The sequence below is a fragment of the Maylandia zebra genome, linkage group LG1 (assembly GCF_041146795.1).
Source record: "Maylandia zebra isolate NMK-2024a linkage group LG1, Mzebra_GT3a, whole genome shotgun sequence".
In the NCBI taxonomy this organism is placed as follows: Eukaryota; Metazoa; Chordata; class Actinopteri; order Cichliformes; family Cichlidae; genus Maylandia; species Maylandia zebra.
Genome location: NC_135167.1, coordinates 44851095 through 44877701, shown reverse-complemented (window position 1 = coordinate 44877701; position 26607 = coordinate 44851095). Strand labels below are relative to the sequence as shown.

The 26607-nt window shown below is 38.4% G+C and overlaps 1 protein-coding gene across 1 annotated transcript; it reads right to left on the bottom strand.

Annotated features, from left to right (window-relative positions):
- Positions 1 to 75: 75 nt before the first annotated feature.
- LOC101483544 (mucin-2-like) lies at positions 76 to 25087 on the bottom strand. Its single transcript, XM_076887649.1, has 29 exons — positions 24841 to 25087; positions 24291 to 24405; positions 23873 to 23957; positions 21037 to 21143; positions 18703 to 18913; positions 18473 to 18598; positions 16955 to 17072; positions 16411 to 16549; positions 16125 to 16235; positions 15913 to 15982; positions 14682 to 14819; positions 14444 to 14608; positions 14198 to 14292; positions 13990 to 14116; positions 11983 to 12238; positions 11171 to 11220; positions 10864 to 10985; positions 10601 to 10752; positions 8931 to 9069; positions 8570 to 8680; positions 8083 to 8253; positions 7598 to 7837; positions 5466 to 5622; positions 5103 to 5231; positions 4080 to 4227; positions 3438 to 3481; positions 3078 to 3281; positions 1007 to 2958; positions 76 to 93 (listed from the first exon to the last, which is right to left on the bottom strand). Exons 1-29 carry the CDS (start codon positions 24948 to 24950, stop codon positions 76 to 78), a joined length of 5610 nt encoding a protein of 1869 aa, XP_076743764.1. The 5' UTR covers positions 24951 to 25087.
- Between the last annotated feature and the right edge of the window lie 1520 nt (positions 25088 to 26607).

The following is a 26607-nucleotide window of genomic DNA, read 5'->3' as shown; positions in this document are numbered from 1 at the left end:
GTGTTGTAGCTGTTCCTTTAGTGGTAGTGAAAGGCCCAGATGTAATTTCAGTACTCACAGATGGTTTTGATGTAACTATGGTGGATCCTTGACCTGTTGTTTCAACATGTGGACTTGTGGTCGTGGTTTCAACAACAGCTGTGGTAGAGGATGTTGTTGGTCCCGATGTGACTATTTTTGGTGTTTTTGTTGTCATAACTGTGGCTGTTGTGGATTCAAATGCTGTTGTCTCTGCAGGTGTTGTGGCTGCTCCTTTAGTGGTAGTGAAAGGCCCAGATGTAATTTCAGTACTCACAGATGGTTTTGATGTAACCGTGGTGGATCCTTGACCTGTTGTTTCAACATGTGGACTTGTGGTCGTGGTTTCAACAACAGCTGTGGTAGAGGATGTTGTTGGTCCCGATGTGACTATTTTTGGTGTTTTTGTTGTCATAACTGTGGCTGTTGTGGATTCAAATGCTGTTGTCTCTGCAGGTGTTGTAGCTGTTCCTTCAGTGGTAGTGAAAGGCCCAGATGTAATTTCAGTACTCACAGATGGTTTTGATGTAACCGTTGTGGATCCTTGACCTGTTGTTTCAACATGTGGACTTGTGGTCGTGGTTTCAACAACAGCTGTGGTAGAGGATGTTGTTGGTCCCGATGTGACTATTTTTGGTGTTTTTGTTGTCATAACTGTGGCTGTTGTGGATTCAAATGCTGTTGTCTCTGTGGGTGTTGTAGCTGTTCCTTCAGTGGTAGTGAAAGGCCCAGATGTAATTTCAGTACTCACAGATGGTTTTGATGTAACCGTGGTGGATCCTTGACCTGTTGTTTCAGCATATGGACTTGTGGTCGTGGTTTCAACAACAGCTGTGGTAGAGGATGTTGTTGGTCCCGATGTAACTATTTTTGGTGTTTTTGTTGTCATAACTGTGGCTGTTGTGGATTCAAATGCTGTTGTCTCTGCAGGTGTTGTAGCTGTTCCTTCAGTGGTAGTGAAAGGCCCAGATGTAATTTCAGTACTCACAGATGGTTTTGATGTAACCGTGGTGGATCCTTGACCTGTTGTTTCAACATATGGAGTTGTGGTCGTGGTTTCAACAACAATTGTGGTAGAGGATGTTGTTGGTCCCGATGTGACTATTTTTGGTGTTTTTGTTGTCATAACTGTGGCTGTTGTGGATTCAAATGCTGTTGTCTCTGCAGGTGTTGTAGCTGTTCCTTCAGTGGTAGTGAAAGGCCCAGATGTAATTTCAGTACTCACAGATGGTTTTGATGTAACTATGGTGGATCCTTGACCTGTTGTTTCAACATGTGGACTTGTGGTCGTGGTTTCAACAACAGCTGTGGTAGAGGATGTTGTTGGTCCCGATGTGACTATTTTTGGTGTTTTTGTTGTCATAACTGTGGCTGTTGTGGATTCAAATGCTGTTGTCTCTGCAGGTGTTGTAGCTGTTCCTTCAGTGGTAGTGAAAGGCCCAGATGTAATTTCAGTACTCACAGATGGTTTTGATGTAACTATGGTGGATCCTTGACCTGTTGTTTCAACATGTGGACTTGTGGTCGTGGTTTCAACAACAGCTGTGGTAGAGGATGTTGTTGGTCCCGATGTGACTATTTTTGGTGTTTTTGTTGTCATAACTGTGGCTGTTGTGGATTCAAATGCTGTTGTCTCTGCAGGTGTTGTAGCTGTTCCTTCAGTGGTAGTGAAAGGCCCAGATGTAATTTCAGTACTCACAGATGGTTTTGATGTAACCGTGGTGGATCCTTGACCTGTTGTTTCAACATGTGGAGTTGTGGTTTTGGTTTCAACAACAGTTGTGGTAGAGGATGTTGTTGGTCCCGATGTGACTATTTTTGGTGTTTTTGTTGTCATAACTGTGGCTGTTGTGGATTCAAATGCTGTTGTCTCTGCAGGTGTTGTAGCTGTTCCTTCAGTGGTAGTGAAAGGCCCAGATGTAATTTCAGTACTCACAGATGGTTTTGATGTAACCGTGGTGGATCCTTGACCTGTTGTTTCAACATATGGACTTGTGGTCGTGGTTTCAACAACAGCTGTGGTAGAGGATGTTGTTGGTCCCGATGTAACTATTTTTGGTGTTTTTGTTGTCATAACTGTGGCTGTTGTGGATTCAAATGCTGTTGTCTCTGCAGGTGTTGTAGCTGTTCCTTCAGTGGTAGTGAAAGGCCCAGATGTAATTTCAGTACTCACAGATGGTTTTGATGTAACCATGGTGGATCCTTGACCTGTTGTTTCAACATGTGGACTTGTGGTCGTGGTTTCAACAACAGTTGTGGTAGAGGATGCTGTTGTTCCCAATGTGGTTTTGGTCACACTGGGGTTTACACTTGTTGCGTAAACAGTCGTGCTGCCTGGAAGTGTCTCTGTTATGGGAGCAATAGAAGTTGAACCTCTAGATGTTGAAGGTGAAATAGTTGTGTTTAAAACAGAAGGATTTGTAATTACAGTTGAGGAAAATGATGATCCAGTTACAACAACTGAGGTTGATGCAGATGTGGTAGAGGATGTTGTTGGTCCCGATGTGACTATTTTTGGTGTTTTTGTTGTCATAACTGTGGCTGTTGTGGATTCAAATGCTGTTGTCTCTGCAGGTGTTGTAGCTGTTCCTTCAGTGGTAGTGAAAGGCCCAGATGTAATTTCAGTGCTCACAGATGGTTTTGATGTAACTATGGTGGATCCTTGACCTGTTGTTTCAACATATGGAGTTGTGGTCATGGTTTCAACAACAGTTGTGGTAGAGGATGTTGTTGGTCCCGATGTGACTATTTTTGGTGTTTTTGTTGTCATAACTGTGGCTGTTGTGGATTCAAATGCTGTTGTCTCTTCAGGTGTTGTAGTTGTTCCTTCAGTGGTAGTGAAAGGCCCAGATGTAATTTCTGTTATTTCTGGTTTGGTCAGTTTTGCCGATGTGGTTTCACATTCAAATGTAGTATTTAATGGAGATGTAGTACTAATAACTGTGACAAAATACAATGACATGACATTAAAACATGCATATACTTCCATAATACAATTCAATTTTCTCAATATTTCTCAATACTCTATCTATATCTTTTAGAAATCATCAGTTTAATACCTGAAGTGGTGTTTAGTATTGTACTAAACGTAAATGGAGTTGTTGTTGGCCCAGCTGTTGTGGTAATAAAGCAGGGGTATATGCTCCTTGTTACAATTCCATTCTCTGCACACTCAGCTGTGATGCAGTTTCCTAGGCCATCAGTTGTGTTGTAGATATTGTCCCCATAGTTGTACATTTTTCCATTAATGATGCATGTACAATCTACAAGTAAAACATTTTGTCTTTTTGTAAATACAAATTAATTCATATACATTTATTATATTATATATAATAAATTAAATTTGAAAATAAATATTTTTTTCAATTTGCCAAGCAATAGATTTATAGCATAGCTTTACAAGCTTATAGTATACTTACAGTTAACACTGTAGTTACATTGTATCCCCGACATTGTACATAAGCTTGAAAGAAAACAACGTTGTGGTTATTTCATTTGTGTCTGGTTATACACTCACTGTGGCATGTTAAACATCACATTTACTTCTCAATAACTGTATATTTCACATACAGTGCCATGAGAAAGTTTTTGCCTTCTTTCTACTTCCTTTTTTTCAGATCATTGAAATAATAGAGTAATAAAATATTTACATTTACCTAGTCCTTTGCCCCTGTCAAAGTGCAGCAGGTTAAATGATCTTAAAAAGTGATTCATCAGGCCAAAATCTGAAGAATTACCTGAGAAACAACTTTATCATATACAATTCTAAAAAGGGTTACAAAGCCACTATGACAGCCCTTATCCATACACAATGAAAACTTGAACCAGCAGTGAACCTTCCCGGGAGTATAGAGGATTTTTGTTTCACACAAACAGTTTGTCCCTAAAGTTATGTGAAAGACTCCAGTAAAAGGAATCGGAAAGTGGGCAAATACTTTTTAATGGCACCGTGTATTATATTTTATATACTTACATCAAAAGACCACATGTTGAATTCTACGTGCATCATTATGTACTGTGTGCTAAAATGGATGGAATGATGAATCTTGTGTGAGACATACCAGGTGTAGCAGTTCTCTGATGGAACCTTTTCACCAATGTTGTAATGGTTGCCTTGGTCATCATAGCATCCACACTGGTCCCCGGAAACGCACTTCATAGTGTCTTCATCAAAGTAGGGTTGGTTCGGGGGACACTGTGGATAGCAGCCTACGATGTTTTAAAATAGTGGTTAACTTGAGTAAATTTACAAGTACAATACATGCAAAGCTTTTTTGTAAACATTTCACAATTTGCCTCTCCTTCACCTATCATGCTCCAATCCTGGGTAAACGATGCGGGACAGACATGTTCACACTTTTCAGTACACTTCTTTATTGCAGCTGTTGACTTACGCACGTGGCTGCAGCTTTTCAGCTACAGCCTACACACAACAACAACAACAACCACAACCACAAAAGGACTTAGTTCATTCTGTTTTAAGCCGGAACACCAGCAAGGTGTGATTGCTGCTCATATACATCCGCCTCCCCCGCAGCCATGCCGCAGACCACGCCCTGCCACAGCTCTGCAGTCAAAAACAGGCTTACTACAGCCACTAAGAGTGAATAGTATTGAACCCTCACTAAATTATATATTTTTCATCTCTGTTCACAAGTCTCTGGATTTCTTTTTTATAAGACTAAGACTGGACTGTATTTTTCCATGTTTGGCAATGTTCACATTCTGTTTAACTTGTTGCTTTTTTGAAGAAGTGGTGTAGACTAAGGAAGCTGTCTCGTGACAAAAGTTACAAATAGTTGTTTGAAATGAAAGTTGCTTGTTTAAAACAAAAATTACTGAAGGATTCATTGTGAATGAGTTCATTATCTAAATACAGTTGCAGGTAGGCTTTTCTGTCATTGTTTTGTTTAGATGGGATGTGAAAATATTCCTTCCTGCCATGTGGGGAATGATGTAAAAAGCTTGTGAACCACTGTGTCATAGGCAGGGATACGGTCTGTTGTTCTGTTGACTTAAGCTCCACATTTAAAACAAAAATAAAGAGTCCACAAAGTGGCATATCAATACTGTGCCTAATGTACCTTCCAGGTTGGTGATGAGTGACGAGCAGTTTCCACATGGATTCCTACATGTTTTCATGCAATTAGCTCCACAAGGCTTATAGTGCCACTCACATTCACCAGGTGAATTATAGTAGTCACAGAAAATAGCTGCAAGAAACAAAACCATTGCTTATTAGACTTGTAGAGTATTGATGATGTTTTTCCTTCCCACTGTCACCAAAGTGCTTGCTCATAGGGGGTCATAAGATTGTTGGGTTTTTCTCTGTATCTATTATTGTACGATCTACTGTACAATATAAAGCGCCTTGAGGCGACTGTTGTTGTGATTTGGCGCTATATAAATAAAGTTGAATTGAATTGAATTACATTAATCAGACTTACGACAAAACTTTGGAGTCCTCCATGCAATGCAGGTCCCAGCTTCATTACAGGCTTTAGCATATGCAGCCACCGCAGTACAGAGACATTCGCAGTCCCCACCAGTGTCACAAGCACAGGAGTCTCTCACACAGGAATCAAAATATGGACCAGGGTCAACCTAGAACACATACAGTAATACACTACCAGTCAGTTTCACAGAACCCCACTTCCAGTTTTTTTATTGAAATTCAGACAGTTCAATTATTCCTTTTACTCTGTAAGCATAGAACAAATAAACAATTCAAGTTAAAAAAGAATCATGCAATCCATTTTTAACCACAATGTATTCAGGGGTACAGATTGAGGAACTGTCCTTTTGCCTCCTCAATACTGTACAAAGATCATAGACTTCGGATTTTGATTCATTACTCCATAACACCTTCTTCCAGTTTTCATTAGTCCATTGGCAATGTTTCACAGCTCAGGTAAACCTCTTTAAACCTCTTTTTCTTATTCTGAAATCTTAGCATTGGTTCTGTTGCTGCAACTTGACCAGTGTTGGTCAATTACTTGAAAAAAGTAATCAGTAACTAATTACTGATTACTTCCCCAAAAAAGTAATCCTGTTACTTTACTGATTACTTATTTTCAAAAGTAATTAATTACTTAGTTACTTAGTTACTTTTTAAAAACACGATTTACAACCTGAGTAGGTGATAAAGTGATAGATCTTTCAGCCCAATTCTACTTTTTCTGCATAATCCATCATACAAAATGTAATCAAATGGAAAAGTCTCTTTTTAAAACTTGTTTTATTAGATTTAATCTTTTAACTTTATGCATCAAGAAAAAAATTTAATTATATGCAACATTCTCTGACTTGAATAAATTAGTTTAACATTTAAACCTATTTTCTACACATTCCAGCTCATAAAATAAAATATTTTTTGTGTTTACACTCAGTCTTTCAAATAGATGCAAGTAAAACACAGCAGAAAATAAATAAAGTCAAAGACTCAGCGGTCCTGTTGCTCTATTTTCACCTGTAAAGCAGGAGTGGGGTAGGCGGAGGTTTACCCTGGTGCAGGTGTGCCGCGGTCAGTGGAAGAAGCCGTGAGTTTCTCTGTGAGTTTCCCATTACGTCGTAGCTACTCGGTGCTTGTTTGGAAGTTTAGGGGTTTTTTTCGCTGTAAAAAGAAGTTTTCTTCCCACGCACAGCGGACACTAATGTTTTTGTCACTTTTTATGGAATCAAACTCAAAGTAAGGTCAGTACTTCCACGCTTTAAACGCTGCACGCTCATACTCTCTCTGCACTCCATATGTGATCCATTGTTGATCTGCACACAGCTGTTGTCACCAACGTCGCACTCGCTTACGTCACTGTCGTGAGACATTCTCGCAAAAAATCACGGTTTTAGTAACGCAGTAACGCAGCGTTCCTACGGGAAAGTAACAGTAATCTAATTACCGTTTTTGCAATAGTAATCCCTTACTTTACTCGTTACTTGACAAAAGTAATCAGATTACAGTAACGCGTTACTGCCCATCTCTGAACTTGACCTGTCAGTTGAAGTTGAGGCTTGCTTACTATGACCACAATTAAGCTCTGCTTCTAGCTCAGAAACTTGTCTTCTGACTCTGTTGAGGTTTTGGCTCTAGTAGACTTTTCCCCTGTTTCTGATTGCCTTTTGAAGATGAAGGACACTTGGCATCTTAATTTCTTTGTAGGAAAGATTTACACCTTTTCTCACCATTTTTATAGCAACACACAACTTTCTGCCCAAATCCTGAGGGTGTGGTACCACAATGTGCTCCAACACTACCTTTATGTAGACATACGCAGGTTTAAGTTATCGCCCACTACTCTGGATTATTCCCACAGTCTAAAGACATGTAATTAGTGGGATTAGGTTAACTGGTGATAGGTGGGGTAGGTTCCAGGCCCCCCACGACCTTGAATAGATAAGTGGAAGAGAATGCATGGGCGGATGGATATCACATATCGTGTCTATTAGGTAAACATTCCTAAATGCCAGACATTAAGATAAAAGAACAAAGAGCTCATAGGGGAAATTAAAGTGCATATTCTTTTGTGCATTTTTGTGTGTGTGTATCCATTTCTGTATATTTGCTACCACCAAACATACTGACCTTTGAATGACAGCTCTGGAAGGTGACACTTGTGATGATACTGCACTGTTTTTGAGACCAGGCTGCCCGGTAGCGATTTGAGGCACAGGGATCACTGATTAGCTCTGCACTGGGGCAACTAGATGAAACTTTCCAGCTGTTACCAAATTGTAGAACATCTGCTACTATTTCCTGGGAGCGTGTGGTGAAGTCATTCTTACTGTTACCATCATAGTTTCCACACAGACCACAGACCTGACCCTAAGAGGAAAGGAAGCAGTGGTACAAATTAAAGCCCTCGTTTTAATGCTTTTTTTTAATTACAGTGATATCACAATTATTAATACGTATGAGTATCAATAATTGTGTAATTGTATTTCTATTTGTACTGACTACTAAATTTCTGTTATTGTGAAATTCTTAATATTAACTTTCTTAAGCAATTATACTTCAACAGTAAAAAGAAGTAACTGTCAATCCAGATGTGCAGAAGTTATTTCTTTTACCTGGAACTGTGGACTGATTGTAATGAAAAGACTGGTCTTCTGGTCCCACATGAGAACAAGTCCAGGCTTGATTGTCACCACTATGTAAATGCCCATTTTTTGTACCTGAAGCGCCTGGATAGTGCCCTTTACCACTTGTAAATTGTCATCTTTAAGCTGGAATTCATTATCCTGTGGGTTACAGCAGCAATGAATAAAACAGGAATTTTATTTTTGTAGAATTTAAGCTACCTGGAAACCATATATGTGCAACAAACCTGAAAAGCTGAAAGCTCTTTTGTTTTTTCAAAAGATTTCAAAAAATTGAATCTAAAAACAGTTAAATGATACAACCTTTAATTGATTCTGTAGTTTCTTTTTCTAGTATTAATTGTGCAATTTTAATATTGTTGGTGAAGAGTTCTTAAAACATTTTACTCTACATTCACTCTACATTTTGCAGTCATTATTTTTGAAAATGAGCACAACTGAAGGATTTTGTGTTTACCCCCAAGAAGATCTTGATGGTCTTAGAACAGGTGGTTCCTGTTGTTCCACATGGAACATTTTCAGTAATAATTCTGAAGCTTCCATTGCCATTATAGGTGCCACAGAAGTCCTGAGCAAAGCACAGTGCATGCAATTACTGGATACCAGTGTTAAAGTTAGAATCCTTAAGAGTTGCATAAAATCGATTTACTGATAAAAATGTTGATGTGCCTCTTTCTGTTCTGGTAAAGTAGTATACAAGAAACAGTAGCCAGAGTGAGCTTTACAATGAAGAGCTGCAGAAGAAAGATGGTACAACAGTGTGTTGCCAAATCTACCAAGGCTACAAAGTTTTCATTTTTAACTTTTAGCAACCTTACTTGTAGAAGTGTGTATTCGCACTGTCCACTGAAGTCGAACCTCTTATCGTCAAAGGTGACGTAGTGACCATCTCCATAGATTCCACAAACAGCATCACACGTCTCGTTGGTACATGTGAACTTCCTTCCACTGCAGGAACTGGGGAGAAACACATACAGCCGACAAAAACTATTAAATTAATTTCAAAATATTTGTAATATCTGTGTAATCAAGAATACAAAATACAAAAAAAAAAAAAAAACCCCACAAAAAAACCCGCTGGTGATTAATTAACTACCTACCTTTATGTTTTTACAAATATAATTAAAACAACTTTTTCTATTCAAACATTTGAAAAGTACAGTGTATTTGGTGAAAACACTGCCAAATTGTATCATTTAAACCCTGATTATTCCTGAATTAGTGTTATTTTACAAGATGGGGGGAAACTTCTCACTTGTATTGGCCAAACAAGTATAAGTGCAATGACAAAATTAGTAGAGACATAACAGCAAATATAGCTGAATAGTGAAAATATAGTGACGTTTTTATTTAGTAAACAAGTTTTATAATAGAAACCCAACTCCCAAAAAGTTGGGACACCTTGCAAACGTAAATAAAATGTAAATAAAAATGATTTGCAAATCTCAGAAAGTCATACCTTTTTCACAGTAGACCATAGAAAACATGAAATGTTTGAATAAATGAAAAGGTCATTTTAAATTTGATGGCAGCAACACGTTGCACAAAAGCTTGGACAGAGTGTTGTTTACTACTGTGTATCATCCATCCCCTCTTCTTTTAAAAGCAATTTGCAAATGTCTGGGAACCAAGACCATCCCTTGGACTTTTGGAGGACGAATGTCTGATATTGAATTCTAGCAGTTCAACAATCTTGGATTTTCTTTGTCATATTTTTCATTCATGTTTTCAAGTGTAATTTCTGGAATGCACGCAGGCTAGACCCGTAGCCAGAGCCTCCTACTACAGAGCTATACTGTTGTTCCAGATGCAGTATAAGGTTTAGCATTGTTTTGCTGAAATATGCAAGGTCTTGCTGAAAAAGACATCTTTTTGTTTTTTTGTTTTTTAAGAGATGAAGGCATTTGGACTGAGTCCTGATAACTTAGTTGCCTCTAGTGTGAAGAAGACAGTAGCCATTTTATTTTGTGGAAAACAAAAGAATTGGAAGTTTTGATTTATCAGACAACAGAACAGTTTTCCACTTTTGTAGTTTCTTATTATTCATTTTAAGCATGTTAGTGACATGTTGCCAATTAAACTACCTAATTGCAAAATGTTTCTCCAGCTGTTATTTTAGTACAACTTACTTTTTCAGTCTTGCATTGCCTTATCACACAAACATTCATGCAGTGCTTTTTATTTATATCCAAACTCATTTAACACACCCTCAGCTGAATGCACTGGGGGCAACTTTGGGTTTTTTCCCAAAGATTCTTTGATTGGATTGATCTCCAGATATTTTGATTGGTAGAAAACCTGCTCTGACACGTGAGCCTTGGCAGCAGTGGCGGCTGTGTCTCAAACAAGTACTATGAGAAACAAGTCACCTATTTAACTGACGTTCTTTATTGTAGTGGAAATATGTATAAATTCTTCTTATAACCTATATACTGCTGTTGAATATTTAAATATACATCTTTGTATGCTTGTAAAGAAATGTACAAACCAGGTATTGCAATCCACTGTCAGTGTCTCTCCAGGCTGGTAGACTTGTCCATTGTGCACACATGGACAGCTGGTCTCATTGACGCAGCCTCCTGCTCCATCTGACAACAGCCCATCTGGGCATATGCAGCCTGATGTACAGCCTGTGTGGATCTGTATCCAACCAGAGTGAAAAATGAAAGGAGAGAGTAAGTCAAGCAAGACCTGTGCATGTACTGCACATTTAAGCACACAGCCAAACTGGCACAACTGTGCTGTACTTACACAAGCCATGTCAGCGGTGCTGCAGCTCTTTTGACATTCAGTGCCAGTAGCCCCAGGTTGAGCAGTGGAGCAGTCAAAGTACACCATGGGATATTCGCATTGTGGTGAACCTAATGGTAAACCTGGGAACAAAATATAACAGCTTCACATTCATAGTTTTATTGTCATTGTGAATTTATTTACAGTTCACTGAGTGAAAACTTCATAATATGAAAGAGAACTGAAGATGTTTGGCTACTAATTTTATCAAACAAATTAACGACAATAGCATTTAATCTGTGTGCATAATGTTAATTACGGTGCCTACTTAGTAGCTGTGTTCCTCCAGAGCAGCTGAGAATGCCTTGTCTGCAGACACTGTGAGAACAATTATGAGGGAACATGAGAAATACTTTTATATGACATAATATCCTCAGTCATTCTTTAACCGTGTAGTTTCTTATTATTCTTTTTGTTATTTAAAATGTTCATGGGCAAAAAACATCCTAGTTGTACTGGTGCATTCACAGCATGAATTTATAGAATGGAACAACATTTTTCCTCTAACTTGCAAGTCAATGCTTTGTAGTTGGTATATATACAGAATACGGCTTCCAGCATCCTGTGTTCCCCAGTTCAAAATTCGTTTAATCCTCCTGTTTTGTTCGGCGCAAACACGTCCCTGCCATTAACACGTGTCATATTGAGTGAATACAAATCTATTAGCTGAGCTTCACTTTGTTTTTACAGCAAATTAACTTTAGCAAATGAACATTTTAGGTTGGTGATGGTAAACATAAAAATCCAAGAAAGTTGATTCTGTTCTAGCACCGCTGATTAAGAATGGTCAGTTGGTCAATTTCATGGTCATTATGATGCAAAATCTCATGACCATGGCCATGAGTACTATCCATAGAGAGTTGGGGACTGGAAAAAACATAAATAGCACATTTGCATTATGACTAAAAGTAGCAAACATTGCTAAACCTGCAGTCAGCTGAGACTGAAGAAGTTACTCGGATGAGTGACAAAATAGTTCTTCCACTGAAAACATGTCCAGAAGAACAGAATCAACCTTTGAAAATTTCCTTACCTGAATGATTCAGCATGAATTAAGAAAAATTAGTTGGCGTTATTTACCATGTGCTGCCATCTTTACTGATAGTCTGTCCAGGAGGAACAATAATGCCTTCAGCATAGCAGGGACAGGATTCACGGGCTACACACTGGCCTTCCTCATTCATGTAAGTTCCTTCAGAACAGCCACAGCCATCCACTGTGGTGAAGTTGACCTGACAAGAGTAGTCAGTCTGGCCGAGGGAACGGCAGGTACGCCCACAGCTGGTCATGTTGTAGTTATACACAGTTTCTGCTGCACATGATGTGCTGAATGTCTCTGTTATGAGAGATATGAGATGTTTATACAATGAGCCAACAGTTCAGTTCAATTTAATTCAATTCAAATGTTGCAAAAATGAATCAAACACAGATGATTTAGTAAGATTTGTTGTATTCAAATGACCTGCTACTTCTGCCATTATTTAAAATAGATACCAAAATATGTGCCATAGCTGTGGTACTGGAGACAAGAACTGTTCATGTAGTACGAATGGCATGGAAAGATGTCTGGTGGGTTAACACCATAACACAGACATGGTGTCAGCAGCTGACCCATGCTGACAATGTGATGGTAATAATAACATTTATATTAACCCAAATAATTTAGAGTTTCCTCAAATTGTGACTGCTGCTGCTGACTTTAATTTACAGGGGCTCTGACACATTTAATTGTCATGGTCATCGAGGTACAATATTCCTGTGAGTTTAGCACTAACGTTGTTGATTTAGCACAGATTATTCAATTATTTTACATACAAGTGTACTCCAATTGCAGTATGAATGCTGAAAACTGAATTGTTTGAGTTGAATTGTTGTAACTGCTCAATCTTTGCTGAAATCGTTGAAGCTGGCAGGCTGACCGTTTTTAGATGAGCTGAAAGCTGAAGAATATATCCAAATAAGCTGACAAATAATGAATGTTTATCTGAAATTGATGCGAAAACTGATACATTGCATTATTACATTTAAGAAGTGAATTTAAAAAAACTGTAGATGACTTAATGATTAGACTCAAGGATCTTAAATGAAAAGCCAGCATATTTTCACATGTTTGAGGGTTTTTATTTTTTAAAAAGCTCTTTATTTGATGTGCTTGAAATGATATTTAAACAAAAATTTAAAGACAAGGACTGATTAAAGTAAGTTTTAAAAAATTTCTAATGATCCAGTCAATGAAGAGCTCATTCAAATTTCATGAAATTCGAATCCACAAATGAAAAATAGACCTAAAGTGTAATCAACAAATCAGAATGACCTATTATTCTCATACATTGATTGCTGGTATAGAATCAGTCTGTGGGAAATTGCTGTTAAATTTCCCTTTTTGAACCTGTCGATAAACTGCTTCCAAATACAAAACCAGAACTCATATCATAATACTTTTTTAAAAATAAGGACCAAGGACTTCTTCGACATGACAGTGGGTCTCTCCGCATTTAATCATTAGTAATCATCAATCTCTGCTGCTCTACCACAGCATGTCTTTTGTCCGGTCTTCCTCCCCTCACCTCAGCCAGTCACGGCGGATGGCCCCGCCCCTCCCTGACCCTGGTTCTGTTGGAGGTTTCTTCCTATTAAAAGGGAGTTTTTCCCTCCCACTGTCGCCAAAGCATTTGCCCATAGGGGGTCGTGTGATTGTTATTTTGTCCTCTGTTGTATTATTGTAGGATTTTCATTTCCAATCCGGTCTACCTTACAATAAAAAGCACTTGAGGTGACTCTTGTTGTGATTTGGCACTTACAATATAAAACTGAATTGAATTAAATTGAATTAAAAATTGGGCCGTGGGGCCAATCTAAAAACAAAAGGGTTCAGTCCTGTTGTCGAGAAAACCCCCTCACTAAAAACACAATGTGCTTCAGCGAGCATTGGCACATCATGTCAAGAAGAAGAAGACAAATGGTCCTATGTTTTGAATGTAAAATCATGCCTGTGGACACAGCAGCAGTTGAAAGAGAACATGTTCAGATAAATTTGTTGTTTGAACCCGTGTTTCTCTTTTCAAGGATGCTTAGTGTTTTACTTACCACAGATGGTTTTCCTCCAGCCACTGATGTGGACTCCTGCTGCTGAGCAGGCATAGACATATGAGGAAACTGCAGCACACATGCAGTCCTCACTTTTTTCACAGTTACAGGTGTCATACATACAGTTCTGTCAAAAGAGTATTCATGAAACGATTAACAAGAGTTCAGCTGCAAAGTTCTCATTAAAACTTTGCATGTACAGACCTACATCTTTATATGTGCTGGGGCTAACAACAGCGTGGCAGGGAGCAAATACTCCCTCGGGATCAGTTAATTTGGAGCACCAGAAATCAGCATATTTCTCTAAAACACAGAAACATTCAGAATTAAACTTGTTATATATCATCTGTTGTTCAATAAAATCTTGAAAAACAGCAAGGAAGTATGGTATTTTTCATATAACATAATAACTTTTATAAGATAAAACATAATAATACAGGAGTTTTATCTGTACCTGTGAGGATGTTGTTGTTACAAGGGTCTCCAAAATGTGATATAATGTCTGGGCAGCTGGCTCTGGTTTTCCATGCATTTGCAAATGCAGCAGCAGTGCCTTCCACCAGCCCACTTGTCACTCTAAAGTCGTCACTCATGATGTCGTTGAAGTTTCCACATAAACCTTTCAAATAAGAAGTTCCACAGTTACACAGATTCCAGACGTTCCAGACACTAACAATAATGTGGAGACATACCAGAGGTGGTTCCTGTGAGGGACCTGTCAGCTGAAATGAACAGCTGCATTATGGGAGACAGCTGAATCATCAGTTGTATGCCCACTGTGGTGCTTACAAGGATGTAGAAGGAAGATGGCTTAAAGACTCTCAGATCAGCTGTAGAGGTCAGAAGACATGAAAAATGTAGCAATTAATTCAAACACAAACATACAAACGTCAATGACGCAGATAAATAAATACAACTAATGAGTGTGGTGCTTTTGTTCCAATTCTTTATTACATATTTTGTAGTGAGTTGAACAAAATTCTTTTGCAAATACTAATTTTGCTGGCCCTTAGCTTATGTAAATTGAAAGTCACGTTCAAGCACGTTCAATTTACCTGTGATAAATTGTCAAGTAAGACAAATTGAATGTCACATAAAACAAAAGCAAACAAAGAATGCATTAAATGATTATATAAGTACTTGGATTTCTAATAAACCTATAGTGAGGGTGCGTTGGGACTGCCTGACAGAAGGCTCTGTCTGTGAGGTGGCAGCTTTCCAAGGTAGGCTGAGAACATTGAGTCTGAATCAACAATGTTCAGCATCTCCATTGTTGAGGCTGCTGCAAAAAGTTGCAGCTGCGAGGTGGTGCCTGTCATGGTGGTAATCCTTTAGCCAGACTGTAGACACCTGAGCAAAGGGAGCTTTCAAGCTGAAGGTGTCCACAGGTTAGCCTGTGGGGACTTTGGAGGAAGCAGAGCGAAGCGGGCTGCCGCTGCAGTACACCGGTCTTTCGTGGTGAAGAGAGAGCTTAGTGTGAAAGCAAAGCTGCCGATTTACTGGTTGATCTATGTCCCTACCCTCACCCGTAGTCACCAGCTTTGGGTAGTGAACAAAAGAATGTGACTGCAGATAGAATTTGCTTTCTCCAAAGAGTGGCTGGGCTCCCTACTGGCAGGAGGCTGATGGGGTAGGCACACTGGAGAGATTACATTTGTCTGCTGGCCCAGGAACACCTTGGCGTTCCTTTAGATAGGTTGGAGAAGGGGGATAGGGAGAAGGAGGCCTAGGTTTCTCTGCTTAGGCTGGAAAACCCTCAACCCGGGGTCAGAAGAAGGCAGGAGGCAGAAGAAAACGGATGGATGAATGGGTGTTTTTTTAAAAACATTTATTACTGAGGAAAATGTGCATACATAGACTATGATCATTATATTAAGAAGATGTGTTTACTATATGTGGACAGTGAAATGTGAGATAACTTACCTGTAAACAGTGGAGGCTGAGAATGAATCTGGTTCACATAGACCTGCCCAGATGCCTGAACTTTAACAACCTGTCATTTTGCAGAAAGACGCATTTTAGACACACCAGGATTTGCAAATTCTTATTGGTGAGAAAAAGCACAAGATTTTGTGAGATCTGGATTTTTTTCAGACACAAGGAGTAATGATGATGTTTTTATGCCTGCAGCTTACCACAGAATTGCTGCCTAAGGCCAAAGTTACAGTTCTGAGGCAAGTCTTTGTGTCACTTAGCCCGCACTTGACCAGATCCACCAGCACAGTGTAGGACAAACCATTACTGTCCTGCAGAGCACATCAAAACAAAACATGTAATCAGTCACCAAAAAAAAAAACATTACACTACACATGTATGTACTCAAATCATATTATTATATTAGCATATTATTTTCTGATGGTGCATCCGGTTTAAGATGCTGCTGTTATGTGTATGTGGAGAAGGACTAGCAGTGAGTATCACCTTAGCTAGAACATAGGAGCAATCGCCATGAAATGTGTAGACTTTTCCATCAAAGGTGTTAACATGAGCTCCTCCTTTGACAGAACAGATTCCTGGACAGTTTGTCTCTGTACAACTCCACTGACCGCTTTCACATACACTGTCAAGACACACACACATTTCATTTATGTATTAAAAATTATTAATATGGTCAAATATTCATATAACTGCTTTAGTAACACACTGCATTACATTTTCTACTATGTCTTAAAATAAACTCACTAACGTTTGTAAAACTTTAAAAAGGTAAAAATGTCACATAAATGTACAAACTGTAAATGTGAGGAGACTGCTAAAACATTCTTACTTGCAGTACCTCCGACGTACACAATAATTTTGTGGGAGATTGTAATTGTGTAACTTAGAAATGGCTTTAACACTTAATCATCCTATCAAAGGTACTCTTAGATTCATGTCTTTACCATTTCTAGTATCACATACACAATAAAAATGTTTTATTTTCATTTTTTTAACTCTGCAACAAAGTGGCACAAATTCATTTTACCAGGATCCACAGTGGTGCGAGTAGGACTCTCCTGGCTTGTAGATTTCGTTGTTGTGCAGACATGGACACTGAGAGACTGCGATACATCCGCTGTTACCAATATCATCAAAGACCATCCCTGAGAAAGAGACGCAAAAAATATATATTTATATATATATATATATCCATAGGTCCCTCATCCTATTCACGTAACCCCTTCCACCAGGGTTACTTGCGTAGTAGCATTCCAACAACGCCCTGTTTTCGTCTCTTGCCCACCGATGCCTTCTTGTTCCAGTAGCCCACTTCTCGTCAGGGTGCCCTGGTTCCTCAACACCTGACGCGGACCTTGTTGATCCGGGCGACGTCCGAGCCAGCATGCCTTCATATTTATCTATTTAAAACAGGCCTGGCCCGGATCCGGCATCAAGCTGGCACTTCTGACTGAGTGGTGTCATGGCAGGGTGTATGTCAACCAGATGTGCGCCAGGTCTGGCAACGACGTCACTCTTTATGTGATGGCATGCCATATCTGGCCCGATTATGGTTTGGTTTATGTGGCCCAGGCCCATAGAAAACAGCTCTGGCCGGGATCCGGCATCAAGCTGGCACTTCTGACCGATGGTTGTTATGGCAGGGAGTATGTCAACCAGATGTGGGCCAGGTCTGGCAATGATGCACTACTTATGTTTCTGTTTTCCTATTTTAGTTAGAAGACCCAAATGCCATGTTGCAATACTATACTACTATGGTAGCTGACGTTTCAAATGCAGGTCTGACAGATTTGTGAGTTTACACTTTATTTTTTTCTACTGTTGTCATCCCTTTCTCTCTTCTGGTCCACTTGTCAACCAATCAACATTTGGCAGAATGCAAAGTAGTGTGTGGTCGAAACTCTCTCCCCTCTCTGTCCTACTGAAATCGTGTCTGCCGATGGACACAATTGTGGGACCATAAAACAATCTTTATCTGTTGGATATGTGTGGTACATTGTGTTTCAAGTTCCCAGTCAGAATATTTATCTGGAATGCCACCTCAACTCAGAAAATCCAAAAACTCAAAACAAAGAAATAAAAAAATAAAAAAATTGGAGCAACCCTACCAACCCTAAGTTAAAAATCAAAGATGGTGGCAGTGAACATAAACAGTGGTGAAACTTTTAATCTGTACTGCCACTGGTATCTAATTGTGACTTGCTAAATAATCCATACACAGAGTGCTTATCAGGTTCTATCATAAATGTGATACCATGGTGTTTTTAAGCACAAAAGAGGTATTATGCTATATTGCTAGTGATGCATGAATGGCTCAATCCAAGAAGCAAAACAAACCCTGCTTTTTTTTATCTTCTGACTTCATTAAAGGGATGTGCTGACTCAGGAGCGACGTGGCTCCCGAGTTCCGACATCTGAGATCCGAATTATGCAGTTTTAGTTTTGTGTGAACAACCTGGCTGCGACTGCCCAGAATACTTTGCAATTGTTTTCTCTCTGAGAGACAGAAAGCAAGAAATGGAGTGCAAAAGGAGTGTGGATATACCAGCAGGGCAGCTGCAGCCATCATGACAATGGCTGTCACATGTCTGGCTGGCCTGAGGGGTGGAACAGCTGTCAGGACATGAACTGCTGCATTCCAAGAACACCATGTTGTATGGACATTTCTTGTCTGTGGACAAAAGTTTTTCAATGTCAATTAAAGAATTTTGCAAAGTATAAGGAAAAAACACTGCCTATGATGGAGACCCAGAACTGTAAATGTTGCACCCTTACAGCAAAATGTATCGTTCCTCCATTCTTGGGGTTTGCCACCTGCATGGATGCACTGTCTGGAGAACTCTGAAAGTGTTTTGCAGAGGACAAAAGTAGTGTTGTCTGTAGAGTTGCACGTGTCCACCATACAGGCTTTACTAAAGGATTCCACGTCAAGAATGTTTTGGCAATCAACAAAGGGATCACTGGAGAAAGTCTGGTCACAGAATTGCTGAAAAAGAAGTCAGTCAGTTAAAAAAATACATACTGCCAATCATTTTTAGAAGCCTACAGTTTGAACCCTCAAGGTAGCAAGGTAACATCTGTTTGAGTTTACAATAACAGTGCGTTGAAAAAGTGTTCATACCCCTTGAACTTTTTCACATTTTTGTTACAACCACAAACATGTCACAGTTTTCAGATTTTAATTTGCTTAAAATTTTGAAAACCGTGCATCATTTCCATACCACTGCACAATTATGAGATTCTCTGTATTGGTCTATCACAGAAAATCTTAATGAAAACATTTTGGTTTGTGGTTGTAAGGTGACAACATTTCCAAGAGTTTAAGGGGTATGAGTACTATAATACTATATATATATATACTATATACTATAATACTATTAAGAGAGCAGTGCAAATCAGTGCAAATCAATAATATAAATGCATTATAACACAGTATAAATCTAAGAACAATAGCTGCATTAAAGACATTTGTGTGTTATCATATGCCTGACAGATGTTGTCACCTGGCACAGAATGAAGAGTTATTATACAGGTTTATGAAGGATTGTAAAAATTATTTCGTGGGTTGAATTAGTCTGTGGGAGAAGGTCTGCTGGGTTAGGGTTAAATAAACACACTCTTACTACTATACTCCGCACGTCTGAGGCAGCTGCAGTGCAATATTAAATAGTCTCTGTATTACTGCTACTGTTTTGCTTTTACATTTTTACTTTTCTTTGTATTTTTAATCACAGGTGTATATATAACATGTTGCAATGTTTCACAGTGGCACTTTAACCTTGTTGTTTATTTGTTGTTTTCTGTAGACTGTATAAATAGTATAACTACTTGTCATCACAGTAACAGTTTTAGTGAAGATAGCATTAGTTAAACTACAAGAATGTCTTTAAGATATAAAGAACTTAATGACCTCTAATTTCCTGCTTCTCAATTCAGATAGAAACTAGTTCACGCACAGTGCAGTAAGAGTTCTGACAGGGTAAAGGCTCCGGTCCATTCGCACCAGAACCTCTCGCCATAAGAACAGTTTCTTCCCCTCTGCTGTTGGACACATGAACAATAACCGTATGACTGTTCCCACCACTAACACATGACCCTACGCTGTGTTGACTGCATCATTCCATGTTTGGCACTGATCACCACCTGCACTCATGTATATATCATGTATATATCTATCTACTTAGCACTTTTAATTCTTATTCTCATTTTTATTTTCATGTCCATTTAAGCTTAATTTATAACAGTATTTATAACAGCATGTTTGCACTGAAGCACCGCAGCAATTTCCTAATGTTGTAAACCCGCTCAACATTTGGCAATAAAACCCTTTCTGATTCTGATTCTGATTCTGATTCTAAAGAATCAGATAACATATTTCTCCAATACCAGCTTATCTTCATTGGCTCCCTGTTAAATCCAGAGTCAAAGTTAAAATTGAATCTTCCCTTTGCTATCCTGCTTTGGGCCTAGGCTGCTGGTGGCTTTCCATGATACACTGTTTCCGCATTCACCTCTTTTACCCATTATGTTTTTATAATAATAATGGATTGCATTTATATAGCGCTTTTCGGGGCCCTCAAAGCGCTTTACAATGCCACTATTCATTCACTCTCACATTCATACACTGGTGGAGGCAGCTACAGTTGTAGCCACAGCTGCCCTGGGGCAGACTGACAGAAGCGAAGCTGCCGTATCGCGCCATCGACCCCTCTGGTCATCACCAGTAGGCGGTAGGGTAAAGTGTGTTGCCCAAGGACACAACGACCAGGACAGAGAGCATGGGGATTGAGCCGGCGACCTTCTGGTTACAGATGCGCTACCCAACCCCCTGAGCCCTCTTACACAGTGTGTCTTTATGTCGTCTTCTGCCCCTCACCCCTGAGGTGAGGCCGGATGACTGACCCTGCTAATGGTTTCTTCCTGTTAAAAAGGGAGCTTTTTCTTCTCACTGTCACCAAGTACTTGCTCTCAGGCAGTCATCTGATTATTGGAGTTTCTCCATATTACTGAAGGCTCTTAAACTTACAATATAAAGCACCTATTGATTTTGTATAATTAAAACTGAATTTAATTTAACAGTGTTGAAAATGAGAAATAGTGAAGACTCACCTTATCACCACAGCTCGGGACTGGGTTGATGTCAGTCTCCTCACAGTACTCTGTGGGGCCATTTATCTTCCAGGTCTCAGCATAGTCCACCACAGACACTGGGGTTCCTGTAGTACAGCACAGTCACAATAAAATGATCATGAAGCTTATTGGGGGGCTTCTTCATTACGTATTCTATTTCATAATGAACCAAAAAGGTCACAGGTCTGCATCTAGACTTTCAGTACAGAACTATGCTATTTAAAAATGGGGAAAATTATGCTAATTGAATGACAGTATATGTTGCTCCAAATCTAATAAATATAAGTCAGTATTATAGGGGCCCTCGTAGATGTGTAAGCTAAGACGTTTCCAATGTGCACTAACCCCCATGTAGATTTTTTCAAAAAGAAATTCACTTTTTTTTTTCATCAAACCAAAGCATTTCAGGATCCTTTAAAATTGCATTTATGGATGCAGCAACTAATGGTGGTCAATGACAAATGGTTTTGAAAACCTATGCAATCATTTCTGCTACACAATTATGCCTATTTTCAGTGTGCACGCTTTTGAAAAGGGGCTGAAGATCGCAACTATTCAATATTGTTGACTGTGATTTGTGCACAGAGAATTGTTGAACTATTTGCCTTTGTAGTCTTTCATAGAGTGGAGCTCCTCCCTGTCTTTACTTCTGAATGACTGTGAACCTTTTTGAAAAGTTGCTGCTAACATTAAAAGAAACCAGTGGTGTTCTCTCAGGACAAGCAAGGTGAACAGTGACTGACTTGTCAAATCTAGAGATCATTAAAAGGGACAAAAAAAGGCTATTTCTCTCCTCTCTCTCAGCTTATTCCATGCTCACAAAGTGTAACGTCTCTGCCTTATGAGCATGTCCATCTTGCTTAAGGATACTTGATCTCCACAACTTGAGAGTGGGGCAACGTTTTCCCCCCTTGTGTTTTCTCACATCCACATTGTGGATAGACAGTAACATTTTAGAACATTTTAGAACATTTTAGAACACGGTCTGCGAATAAGGCTTAAGTACCCTGTAATTACGTGCAATTTGCAGGCAACAAGTCATTCTTTCTGCAGGAAACAATGACACAATTATAGACTGTAAGACCTGCGACTAAAGTGCGGGTAACCTGTAGGAAATGTGTTAATCAATACTTAATACTTATTTTATTAGTCTTTCTTTAGTCACCTAAATACAATAAAAAATATACAAAAATTGGCATTCACGTGTATTTACAGTTTTTGTATTTATAAGAACAGTTTATTCAAACAACACCTTAAAATAAATGCATAAAAAGCATAAAAATAAATGTTCCACCTAGGTTATTTACTTTATTTCAAAAAGGTTATGTGTTCATTTTTAGGTGTGTAGAAATGACAACCATGTCATTTATATATATTTTTATGTAATACTAGTGTAATTTCCCAATGCAACACAGTATTTTATTTTATTTCATATAGTATGTTGTTTTATTTTATTTTATCTTATTCCATGCTATTGTTTTTCTTATTTTTTGCTGTAACTTTGTACTGTCCCCTTTCTGCCATGACCAAACAAAAAGTGTGGGACTAATAAAGGTTTATCTTATCTTATCCTATATGTCACCCTAATCACTCTTTCCAAAAAAAAGATTTTCTTGTTTTATTTTATTTTCTTGTTTGGTTTTCTCTCAAAATGTTTTCCTCCTGATTATTTCATTGTAGGATCTGGAAAGAACCGTGAAGCAGAACAGCGGCGTTATCAGTAGGTGTGGTTTTCCTAGCTAATGGTCTGCAATGTTTTTCCCCTGTTTGTAAAATGCTAAAACTTTATGTACATGTCTTTGCTTTGTTTAAAAAATGATAATAATTGGACCTTAACTATACTCAGACATTTCAACGCAGCTTTAAACAGACTGAATGTGTTTATTTTGTCTTTCTTCTTTTAGAGACTGCCCTTGATCACTTAATGCACAGGTACAAATGTATTATGAAAAGACACCAGAAGCTGTGAAACTGTTCAAGAGACACTTAAGTATGACAGTGTGAACAGGACAACCCTGTCACATATCACTGTTGAGGTACAGTGTGTGCAATGCATTAAAAATATATATATTTAGGAAGTTATTGCACTATCTGTCTTGCTGTCTTGTAAAATATTATACACAAAAGCCATGTCCACACTTTTAATTTTTAACAGTCTGAGGTCATTTTGGACATTTGTTCACAAAGAAAAAAAACTTGCAAATATCATGTGTTTCAGGGTGTAAGTATTGTTTTGTCTGCTAATGTATTTCTAAAGCTAATATTTTAAGGGTTAAGGAATAGTTTCATGTCCTTGTTTTTAATTAAAGTTTAATGAAAACAACTCACATTGTTTCCATCATTATAGGCACAGATGAGCCTATGATATGACTGTAAATATCAATGTATGATTTCAAATAAGAAATGAAGAAAAGTGTTTATCTATGTATCATTTTATATGTAATATATAAAGAGTTGAATACTGAAACATCCATTAGGCACAAAATTAGTTATGTAATCAGTACTTACTGAGTAAGTAATACTTACTCAGTATTTACTTAGCAGGATTCTTAAAATTACTTACAGTACAATTTACACCTCTTTCCCTGTAAAATACCTAGAAGTTAGACGAGATTAAGCGACTCCACAATACACCCCGCTCCCCAGAAAGTACAGGGTACGGTGTAATTGTAAAAAAAAAAAAAATCTGCAAAACCCTGACTTGTTGCCTGCAAACTGCACGTAATTACAGGGTACATGCACGTTATTTGCAGTTTGTGTTATAATAACTACAGACTACATTAGACTACCTCCTGAAATATTACAATTATCTTACCATCATTCAGGAATTCATTGGATATGCCATCAAAGTTTCCACACAGTCCACATGTCTGAGTTCGATATTTCTCATCTATTTCAATCTGTGAAGATAATCAATTACACAATAGGTAACTGGCAAAATCACAAGACAGGACAATATTAATTGAACTCCAATATATGGCATTCTTTCCTTGTAATCCATTAAAAGGTTAAAGTAGGACATTCACATGACAATTTGTCTGCATTCTGAGCTCATCTGAATAGCAGGATGAAAACCAGAACAAACAGCTTGTAGAACTAAGGGGTCATATATAGATAAGAATCGGAAGGAGCATATTTGGAGGCGACGTCCCTCTCCTCACATCCTGATAATTTATCTCCAATAAACAGCCAGTCAGATAATTTATTTTTGTATGTGAGAGAAGGCTTCATACATCAAGGGAGTCGTCCAGGTTCCAGATTGCCTTTATTCCCAGATTAGCTTCAACAGAGATACTAGATGCGGTCCCCTTGACAGTCACTCCTGATTTACTGAATGGAAGAGATTCCCTGGTGCAAACAAAGAGTGATATTTTAAAAATGAGTGTAAAAATTAAAACAAATTCACATTACCCTTGTACTGCTGCTCTTTAGTTATACAAATCAGTCATTAACAGACCAGACAGACCCCTAACCCCACTGCCACAGAATATTGCTAGGGCTTTGTTTGAGCATTTGAAAGGACAAGATAGTGTCCTATGGAGGGATATTGTAGATTTGCAGGTTGCAGCGGATGCTTACATTTAGGTTGAGTGCTGCTGTCATTAAAGCAGAATAAATCTCATATTAAGATGGTACAATGCTGAAAATGTAAACAGATACAATTGGACCTACGTTTGATATTGGATTCTGACTCCTGCACCCCCCTGAATATATAGTAGTTAAAGTTACTGAAATATTCTTGGAAAAATGTCAGTACAGTTGATAGGTCTTTCCCGAACTTACATCTTGCCATTGACAAGCACTGAGTTGTTAGAGAGCTCCACCTCAGATCCTTCCAGCATCATGATGATTTTGCTGATTGTGGGGATGTTGTTGACTAAGCACCGCCGCATCTGGATATTAAAGTTTTCATAGCTGTCCTTGCATTGTATTGCAAGGACATGGTTACAACTCGAATTCAGCTGGAAGAAATCGCCATCAAAGGTTTTGAAGTGATAGTTTCCCCAAGTTGTGCACACTCGGCCAATGTGGGATGCATTAGCTATAAAATTAATAAATTAATAAATTACAAATTCTTTTTGAGAAATCGTTTTAAATTTACATGAAGACCTGAAGAAAAAATAACCATATTGGACATTTGCAAACTTACCTGAAGTCATGGTCAGTGTGTTTGTAGAAGGAGCAGTGGTCACTGTAGTAAAGACAAAAAAAGGTATTTATTAATTTAGATGTAGGAAATTAGAAATTATCAACTGACAATTCACTGATATGAAACTCAAATACTCAAACTGAAGATTGCCAAGACAGTTAACTGTTGCAGATATCCCAGAACCGTATGTACTCTTTAACACCAGAAATGGCTTCAGTAGATTTAACCAAGATTGTCTGCAGCAAACTGCATTACAGTTTCTAATTAATGTGTTGAAGCTATGAAATAAATTCTATATAAACCAACCCAAGCATGATATAATGTATCTAAATTTACATCATCAGTTGGGATTCACATGAATGATCAAAGTAAATATGACTCTCTGTCCTCTTCCCAATATCTTATAGCACATCCATTGAGTGTGAAATTCTAATATTTCCAGCACATCATTTACCATTCTGAGTAAATGAGTCGACTATCAGCGTCAGATAGATGAGCCATGATATCAATTCAAGCCCTTTGGCCCCCATGTTGGTCAGGAGGACTAACACTACAGACGATAGGATTCACCTGGGGAACAAGCTCCTTTATAATGCGCCTCTGAAGGTGGAGCTACATTGCATCATATTTCATATTGAAGCAAATCATCAAGTATGTTTACTCAGCAAACATCATCCCCACCACCATACCGAGCAGCTTCTTCACTCTATATACTTCCAACTAACTATATAAAAACAGGAGGTTCTGATGGTTACAGTCCTGGCATTGCTTGACTCTCAGTGCACTAAGACATGAACAAGCCAGAAAACAGAGGGGAAACCGAATTGGTCTAACAGTTTAAATAGTTTATCTGTGCTATTTGGTTAACAACTAAAATAATTATCTGGTATTGAAAAAGTCAGTCCTGACATGAAACAAGTTAAACTAAGCTTAACAACACCTGGAATACAATACTGATCTACGCTTTGCTCCTGACATTAACCCAATCACCCAAACATCTAACACAGAATATACATTGTAAACTGCATAATGCAGATGCACCTTTTTTAGAAGTAGTAGCATTCTCGCTAATACAACTGTTTTTGGAACGTCTGTAGATAAAAATTTAATTACTGGTGCCACACATTTTGGCATCATATACAGCTCGGTCCATATCTTTCGAAAATGACTCATTTTAGTCATTTTTGTCTCTGGACACCACCGAGAATTTGAATCAGACAATAAAGCTACGACTAAAGTACAGACCTTAAATCAAGTGAAGGTTGTTCGAGAATTATTTGGACAGATAAAATCAAGGGTAGGAAGAGAAAACTATGGAAAAGAAAAAGCACAGCTTATAATCTTAAATCTACCACATCAGTTTTCAAAACATAGTGAAGGTAAAATTAAGGCACAGACAT

What these genes read in the sequence shown, in the direction of transcription:
- LOC101483544 (XM_076887649.1), bottom strand. Translation starts at nt 24,950, where the DNA reads ATGCGGCGGTGCTTAGTCAACAACATCCCCACAATCAGCAAAATCATC. An exon ending in GTGCTTGTCAATGGCAAGAT is followed by an intron (nt 24,406 to 24,840) that starts GTAAGTTCGGGA and finishes TGTTTGCACCAG; the next exon opens with GGAATCTCTTCCATTCAGTA. An exon ending in TGGAGGAACACAGCTACTAA is followed by an intron (nt 10,986 to 11,170) that starts GTAGGCACCGTA and finishes TTTTGTTCCCAG; the next exon opens with GTTTACCATTAGGTTCACCA.